Source organism: Rhinopithecus bieti, unplaced genomic scaffold, assembly GCF_001698545.2.
Source record: "Rhinopithecus bieti isolate Rb0 unplaced genomic scaffold, ASM169854v2 scaffold_62779, whole genome shotgun sequence".
Classification (NCBI taxonomy): Eukaryota; Metazoa; Chordata; class Mammalia; order Primates; family Cercopithecidae; genus Rhinopithecus; species Rhinopithecus bieti.
In genome coordinates, this window is record NW_016823701.1 from 128,811 (window position 1) to 137,928 (window position 9,118).

At 42.8% G+C, this 9,118-nt stretch overlaps 1 protein-coding gene across 2 annotated transcripts in view; it reads left to right on the plus strand.

Moving 5' to 3' along the window:
* SLC7A9 (solute carrier family 7 member 9) overlaps positions 1 to 8,836 on the plus strand; it is a 52,346-nt gene extending 43,510 nt beyond the window's left edge. For both annotated transcript variants that reach the window (XM_017861709.1, XM_017861710.1), the window contains 2 exons: positions 6,167 to 6,341; positions 8,658 to 8,836. In XM_017861709.1, coding sequence (XP_017717198.1) covers positions 6,167 to 6,341; positions 8,658 to 8,722 — 240 coding nt within the window. In that variant the 3' untranslated portion in view covers positions 8,723 to 8,836. The remainder of the gene's footprint in view (positions 1 to 6,166; positions 6,342 to 8,657) is intronic.
* Positions 8,837 to 9,118: the final 282 nt, after the last annotated feature.

A 9,118-nucleotide genomic window follows, 5' to 3' on the forward strand; every position in this document is an offset into this window, starting at 1 on the left:
GCCAAGCCAAATTTTTATATCCAGCCAAACTGATCTTGCAGAATAAAGTCTACAGTTACCAGTATGAAAGAGCTCAAGGCAAATATCCTTACACCAGACTTTTTTTTTTTTTTTTTTTTAAAGACGGAGTCTCACTCTGTCATCCAGGCTGGAGTGCAGTGGCGCAACCTTGGCTCACTGTAACCTCTGCCTCCTGGGTTCAAGAGATTCTCCTGCGTCAGCCTCCTAAGTAGCTGGGATTATAGGCATGTGCCACCACGCCTGGCTAATTTTTATATTTTTAGTAGAGATGGGGTTTCACCATGTTGGTCACGCTTGTCTCAAACTCCTGACTTTGTGATCCACCCACCTCAGCCTTCCAAAGCGCTGGGATTACAGGCATGAGCCACCGCGCCTGGCCAGTTACATGAGACCTTGAGGAATCACCCAGAGAATGAGCTTCAGAAACCAAAAGTCACTGGCAAAGGTGAATATATCAAATTATAGAACTAAGATTCATGATGAGAGATAAAGGAGACAGAAGTGTATGCCACTAGTATGCACTGGCAATATCGTACAAAACATGGATGAGAGAAAGCACGTGGAAAAGTATATGCCAACTGAGGAAAGTATGCCAGACAAGCTGCCAGTAAGGAAGCCACTTTAAATTAGATGCTGGGAGGAAGAGAACGCCTAGCTAACTTCATTACTGCTTATTATACATAATGTCTAAAAAAAGAAGAAACTAAGGGTATTATAGGCTCAGTTAATATAATTCATATCTTTAAAAGGGGACTAAGGGTATTATATATAATATATACATATATTTGTGTACTATATGTGTGTATAATGTAAAATATAGGTAATACGTGTATAATATATGTATATATTGTGTACATGTATATATGTATATACATATGTATGTATATGTGTATAGTTACATGTCTGTTATACATATAAATTATATATATAAGTATATATATATAATATCTTTAAAAGTGGACTAAGGGTATTATATAAGGATATATATGTATATGTTATATATGTATATATTATAGGCATAAATAACACATATATGTATTATGTACACATATATGTATATATACATAATATATAACATATACAACACATATATAATATATAGCATTAAATATATGTATATATCATGCCTATTATATATATTCTTATATAATATACACATATACAGAATATATCCTTATATAATAATACCCTTAGTCCCCTTTAAAATATATTATTAGTTATGATATATTCGCTATAATAGTTATAGTAACTCTCAGAACAAAAACATATCCTTCATACCTACCAAAAGACACATTAGAAAAAAGAGGAGGTGTGCTTAGAATACATGAAATAATTAAAATTTAACATTTAACATTTAAACAAAGGAGGAGGGAACAAAACAGACCATACTGTAAAAGACCCTAGCTATAAAGCCTTGTATAGGAGGACCCCTCAGAGTATCTTCCTGGTTGATGTTTTCTTGTAGACTGCTTATTAGGATTTTTTGTCATTGCTAGTTTTTGCTTATTAGCTTTTAACACCCTAAACTATAGAATCCATGAATCTCTAAATGCACTCATTTCCAGCTGATATTTACATGGAAAAATTAGTATTTGAATCCCCAAAATGTAGTATAAACTTTTAATAAAATGTGTGATAAAAGTTAAGTTACATTCCAAATTCAACACACGTCAAAATCATGTGTAGGCGTACTGACAGTCACATGTAGGCGTACTGACAGTGTGAGGTGTGAGCGTCTCATATCTTGTGAGACCATGTTATTGCATTAAAGGCAGTCATTGGTCAACAGCCATGTTAACTGTTTGGTCACCAAAAATTATTTTAAACGCAGTTTACCGTGTAATGTAATCTGTGTTGGGTAACATGTTATTTATATGTGCATTTACTGTGTTTTGGTTGGGAATTTGAGGTTTCTTTTCTTTCTTTTTTTTTTTTTTTTTGAGATGGAGTCTCGTCTGTCGCCTAGGCTGGAGTGCAGTGGTGTGATTACAACTCACTGCAACCGTGCCTCCCAGGCTCAAGCGATCCTCCCATCTCAGCCTCCCAAATAGCTGGGACCACAGGTGCGTGCCATCACACCTGACTAATTTTTGTATTTTTTGTGGAGATGGGGTTTCGCCACGTGGGCCAGGCAGCTCTTGAATTCCTGGGCTCAAGTTATCTGCCTGCCTTGGCCTCCCAAAGTACTGGGATTACAAGCGTGAGCCACCGCACCTGACAGGAAATTTGAGGTTTCCTATGGTGAATTTAAAAGGGACACAGGCCTGGGGAGTTCTCCCACAGAACATCACTCTTCAAGGACACAAGACTGACAGTGAGTAGAGGATGCTTGTATACAGAAAGATAAAACAACACAAGAGAATGGAGACCAGACTTATCATATGAATAAACGGGCTTACTCAGTTTAAACTGGACTTACATCAGCCATTGAGAGTAAAAGATTTTTCAGGTGTATCTTCAAAGCTGTGAAAAATTAAAAGGATAGGCAGAGAAGTATCAAGCAAATGAATACACAGAAAAACAGGGGCTGTGATCTTATCAGACAAGTGCTCAGGCCCAAAGCATTACTTAAGACAAAGACAGGCCATGCTAAATGCTAAAATCTCACAATGAAGAGAGAAGTTTTGAAAACCTATTCACCAAACCATATAGCAGCCATCTTTACGAAGCAGAAACTGCAGGAAATCCAGGGAGGGAGAAACACGTTAATGACAGGTGACTGGAAAACACCTCCTTCAAGCCAAGACAGATCTGGACACAGCACTGGTAAAAGTGACTGGAGATCTAAAATATAGCAAGACAGATCTTAGAGGTTTTATCAAGCCCTGAACCCCAACAACGGCGAGCATCTTTTTCAGGTGCAAATGGGACCTGTCTGAAAACTGGCAGCTTTTAATGCCATGAAGAAAACCTTGATATTTCAAAAAGAAAACCCCAGAAATCAAAACAAACAAAAAGCCAACAACATTCTCTGTTTATAATGAAACAAAACAGGAAATTGATAAAAGAAAAAAGTTAAACTTTTGGGTCCAAGAGGAGATATTAATAGAAATAGAACATAAAAGCACATAAATTCTGGCCGGGCGCGGTGGCTCACGCCTGTAATCCCAGCACTTTGGGAGGCCGAGGCGGGCGGATCACGAGGTCAGGAGATGGAGACCATCCTGGCTAACACGGTGAAACCCCGTCTCTACTAAAAATACAAAAAACTAGCCGGGCGTGGTGGCGGGTGCCTGTAGTCCCAGCTACTCGGGAGGCTGAGGCTGGAGAATCACTTGAACCTGGGAGGCAGAGGTTGTAGTGAGCCGAGATCATGCCACTGCACTCCAGCCTGTACACACAAAAGTACACAAATTCCTAGAAATAGCAGTAATGATGACAGGACATATAATCTATGAACACAGCTTAAATAGTGCTTTGAGAAAGTTCCATTACATGAAATATATCAATAAAAATGAAAACAAATTAGACAGACAACTTCAAAAGCAAGATAAAGAACAACAGAAAACCAAAAGAATAGAAGGAACTAATAAGCAGAAAAAAACTTAAGGTGTTAGAAAAAGCAGAAATGAATGAATGAGTGAATAATAATCAGACTTTTGAAAGTTTTCCTCCTTTTCCAATGCGCTGGAATAAACTAAGCAATACTGAAATTGTCTGATTTTTAGAATTTCCTCGTGATTCTAATGCAAGTAAGATCAGTTTCGGGAAATTACATTTTCCTAGAAGATTGTCCGTTTCTTCTAGGTATTCAAATTTATCTGCATAGAGTTGTACAAAGTAGTCTTATGATTTATATTAATCTTTAGAACATAACATGTTGTAAAGATTGTCCATTTTTATTTTTTATTTGTGTTTGTGCTTTCTCCTTTTAAGGTTAGCTATTGATTTTATTGATTTTCAAATTATTTTTAGACTATAACATTGACAGCAAACCTTACAAAGGTAACATACAAAAAAGGGAAATACACTGACCAGTCTCAGGAATAACGATATAAAAAATCTAAAATAAAATATTAACAAACAGAACCCAGTTACGCTAAAAAGATCATATATCATGACTAGGTCCAGCCTATGCAAAGGTACCTGAAGACTAGAAAATCCATTAATTAAAAGTTTAATTCAGGGGCTGGGTGTGGTTGGCTCATGCCTGTAATCCCAGCGCTTTGGGAGGCCAAGGCATGCAGATCATTTGAGGTCTGGAGTTCGAGACCAGCCTGGCCAACGTGGTGAAACCATGTCTCTACTAAAAATATGAAAATTAGCTGGGCTTGTTGGCACACACCTGTAATCCCAGCTAATTGGGGGCTGAGGCAGGACAATTGTTTGAACCCAAGAGGCAGAGGTTGCAGTGAGCCAAGATCACGCCACCGCACTCCAGCCTGGGGTACGGAGTGAGACTCTGTCTTGGGGAAAAAAAAAAAAACCAGAACAAAACAAACAAAAAAACACAGTCAAAGGAAAAATGCAATGTAAAAGGGTAATGAGTACTCCAGTCACCCACGTTATGGTATTTATTTATTTATTTATTTATTTATTTTTAGACAGAGTCTCACACTCTGTTGCCTGGGCTGGAGTGCAGTGGCACATGCTTGGCTCACTGCAGCCTCCACCTCCCGGGTTCAAGCGACTCTCCTGCTTCAGCTTCCCAAGTTGCTGGGATTACAGGCATCTGCCACCACGCCCAGTTAATTTTTGTATTTTTAGTAGAGACGGGGGTTTCACCATGTTGGCCAGGCTGGTCTCGAACTCCTAGACTCAAGTGATCTGCCCGCCTCGGCCTCCCAAAGTGCTGGGATTACAGGAGTGAGCCACTGCCCCCAGCCTCCAGGTGATGGTCTTTAAATGCCATTTCCTGCTAAAAGGAAATAAAGCTGTCTGGAGAAATGGATGAAAACCCAGGTCTGCCTCTGGAGAGATGAATGAAAACCCAGGTCTGGCACTTCTTGTCATCCAGAAAACAAAGAGGCTTTTTTTTTTTGAGACAAAGAGTCTCGCTCTGTCGCCTGGGCTGGAGTGCAGTGGCTGGATCTCAGCTCACTGCAAGCTCCGCCTCCCGGGTTTACGCCATTCTCCTGCCTCAGCCTCCTGAGTAGCTGGGACTACAGGCGCCCGCCACCTCGCTTGGCTAGTTTTTTGTGTTTTTTAGTAGAGACGGGGTTTCACCGTGTTAGCCAGGATGGTCTTGACCTCCTGACCTCGTGATACGCCCGTCTCGGCCTCCCAAAGTGCTGGGATTACAGGCTTGAGCCACCGTGCCCGGCCACAGAGAGGCTTTTGAAGAGCACTGGCATCCCACGCCCAGGGCAGTGTGAAGGGCTCCTGCTGTCCCACACAGGACCTTCTGAACAACGTGAACAATGACTACAATGGATTGATACTCACCACGTATAGAAAAACGCACAGGTTTGAGTTGCCTTTGGAGGTCTCAGGGGCCCAACTTACCATTCTGAAAACACATAGAACAGAGCACTGATCCTGCCGTTCCTGTACGAACTGCAATTCAGAATAACCAGAAAGTTGAAGTACTTCATATAGCATTTTAGATAATTGAGGAAGAAATGACAAATTAGAAAAATCACCATTTTGCAAACCCTGATGAAATAATGAAGGTGACGATCATCAGTGGATGCTAAAACATTAAACAGTTTATCTTTTTTTTTTCTTTTTTGAGATGGCGTTTCCCTCCTGTGGCCCAGGCTACAATGTAATGGCGCGATCTCAGCTCACTGCAGCCTCCACCTCCTGGGGTCAAGCGTTTCTCCTGCCTCAGCCTCCTGAGTAGCGGGATTACAGGCACCCGCCACCACGCCCGGCTAATTTTTGTGTTTTTGATAAAGACGGGGTTTCATCATGTTAGCAGGCTGGTCTTGAACTCCTGACCTCAAGGGACCCACCAGCCTTGGCCTCCCAAAGCGCTGGGATTACAGGTGTGAGCAACCACGCCCGGCCAAAAAATTTTTTAAAAGTAAATTTTTTAAAAGGTATGGATGAAATAAGATTGGCAAAATTACATTAAAATTACTGAAATTGGAGGAGGCGGTACATGGAGTTCACTCTTTTATAAAATTGGTTTTCTAATAATGAAAATTTCAAAAGAAAATGAGTACCCATGACCACACTGTGACCTATTTTTCACCTCCAGGTGCCCATAGTCATCCCTGTCTTGGTGACATGCATCTCTTTGTTTTTGATTCTGGCTCCAATCATCAGCAAGCCCGCATGGGAGTACCTCTACTGTGTGCTGTTTATATTAAGCGGCCTTATATTTTACTTCCTGTTTGTCCACTACAAGTTTGGATGGGCTCAGAAAATATCAAGTAAGTACCAACAGAAGGGCCGCCTGGCTTCTGTGAGGTGCAGGCAGGCACGGCGTCCTCACCTGTCCTGACTCCAAGACCTCTGTCACAGTGTCTTACCCTGCTGGCAGATCTCCCTCGTCCCAGGAGGACACATGCCCACGCCCTCACTGGACACCTCTGGGTCCACCCTTGGTTATTTTGTTCCCGTCAATTACTATAATAAGTAGGAAGGGAAAGCACCATTTTCTTTTCTTTTCGGAGACACAGTCTTGCTCTTTTACCCAGGCTAAAGTGCAGTGGCATGGCCATAGCTCACTGCAGCCTTGAACTCCCGGGCTCAAGTCATCCTCCCACCTGGGCCTCCCAAGTAGCCTGGATCACAGGCACACACTACACCTGGCTAATGTTTTTATTTTTTGTACATAAGGGGTCTTGCTAGGTGGCCCAGACTGGTCTTGAACTCCTCGGCTCAAATGATCCTCCCACCTTGGCTTTCCAAAGTGCTGAGATTACCAGCCTAAGCCACTGTACCTGGCCGTTTTTCTTTTTTTGAGACAGTCTCACTCTGTTGCCCAGGCTGGAGTGCAGTGGTGCGGTCTCAGCTCACTGCAGCCTCCACCTCCTGCGTTCAAGCAATTCTCGTGCCTCAGCCCCCTGAGTAGCCACGCACGGCTAATTTTTGTATTTTTAGTAGAGATGAGGTTTCGTCATGTTGGCCAGGCTGGTCTCGAACTCCTGACCTCAGGTGATCCACCCGCCTCGGCCTCCCAAAGTGCTGGGATTACAGATGTGAGCCACTGCGCCCGCCCATTTTCTTTGAGACAGAGTTTCGCTCTTGTTGTCCAGGCTGGAGTGCACTGGCACGATCTTGGCTCACTGCAACCTTCGCCTCCCAGGTTCAAGAGATTCTCCTGCCTCAGCTTCCTGAGTAGCTGGGATTACAGGCACCTGCCACCACACCTGGCTAATTTTGTTGTTGTTGTTTTGTGTTTTTAGTAGAGTCAGGGTTTCATCATGTTGGTCAGGCTGGTCTTGAACTCCTGACCTCAGGTGATCCACCCACTTCAGCCTCCCAAAGTGCAGGGATTACAGGCATGAGCCACTGCACCCGGCCCCATTTTCTTTTTAATTGCAAAAGACACACAAACGTTACTATCTCAGCCACTTCTCAGTGCAAGGTTCAGTAGTGTTAGGCATATTCCCACCATCGTGCACCTCATCCCGAAACACCATTCTCCTTTGCCTGATATGCAGACATCATCTAAGAGGTCTAGCAGCATCACAAAGACACCCAAAAAGGCATGGTCTTGGCCTGGGGAACTGGTCCGGGGCCCAAGCCTTCTACTGCCAAGGGCACAGGGCTCACTCTTTCAGCGGTCCTGAAAATTTCAGGACAGTTGTTTAAAAGTTTAGCTACATTAGCCACTTTCACTTCTGAAAAGAAAGCACTTGTGTCAAAATACAGCAAAAGAGACTGAATTACACCTTTAAAAAAGTTCATATAGGGCCGGGTGCGGTGGCTCACACCTGTAATCCCAGCACTTTGGGAGGCTGAGGGGGCAGATCACGAGGTCATAAGATCGAGACCATCCTGGCTAACACAGTGAAACCCCGTCTCCACTAAAAATACAAAAAAATTAGCCAGGCGTGGTGGCGGACGCCTGTAGTCCCAACTACTTGGGAGGCTGAGGCAGAAGAATGGCGTGAACCCAGGAGGCGGAGCTTGCAGTGAGCCGAGATTGCGCCACTGCACTCCAGCCTGGGCCACAGAGCCAGACTCCATCTCAACACAAAAAAACAAAAAGTCTATATTATATTCACAGTGTTTTATCCTATACAACAGATTCAACTGCAGGAAACCCCATTTCTAAGAGCCCTTAAGACTTTCTGGGCATCCTCATGGGGCGGTGAGGTGATCCATTTCCTGGTCTTCCTGTCCCTGTCCCTCTCCCAGGAGCTCCTTGACGAGAGGAATTGGGCTGTGTGCAATTTAACTCTGGCTGCAGCAGCCTGTAACAGCCAGTTAAGATTTATTAAGTGAATGTGATTAAAAGCCTGCCTGTTTCTCCTGTTCAGCTTGTCTCAACTGGATAGTGCAGTCGCCCCTCCAGACAGTTCTAGGAGGTTTTTATTTCCATTCCTGCAATTTTGGGAGAAGAAACAAACCAGGAAAGCGTGAAATCCAACCAGAAGGCAGGAAAGCTAGCCAAACCCTGAGCACAGGGTCTAGGTGACACATCACCAAAGACTGAGAACAACGTCACCCTCACCCACAACTCCAGTGGAGCTTCTGAATTTCGGTCTAACTGCACTCATTTTTGACTCTTATTTCAGAGCCGATTACCATGTACCTTCAGATGCTAATGGAAGTGGTCCCACCGGAGGAAGACCCTGAGTAACAAGCTCCATCTCTTGTAGCCAAGTCAAAGCTGAATTTATTTTCTTAAGCAGTATTTGTGGTTATTTCTTCCTGATTTTTTTCTTATGAATAAAATATACTCAGATGTTTAAAATATTGTTATTTTTAGATATTCCTAGTTCTCTGGGTGGGGGTTCCAGAAAGGAGAAGTGGCAAGTGTTTGCTAAAGTTGGTGTCAGGTGAGATGTCACCTAACAGAAGGCAGACGCTTAAGGAAGGGCTGAATAAAAGCCACCATTACAGTGGCAACTATTTAACAAAGGGCACATCACACTTACTTAAATGAAAGGTGTTCTTTAAACTCAGTGTCAATAAGAGCTCTTCTTTCTTTTATATAAAATGGATGACATTTTTGCTTTGATTTAAACAACAGTAA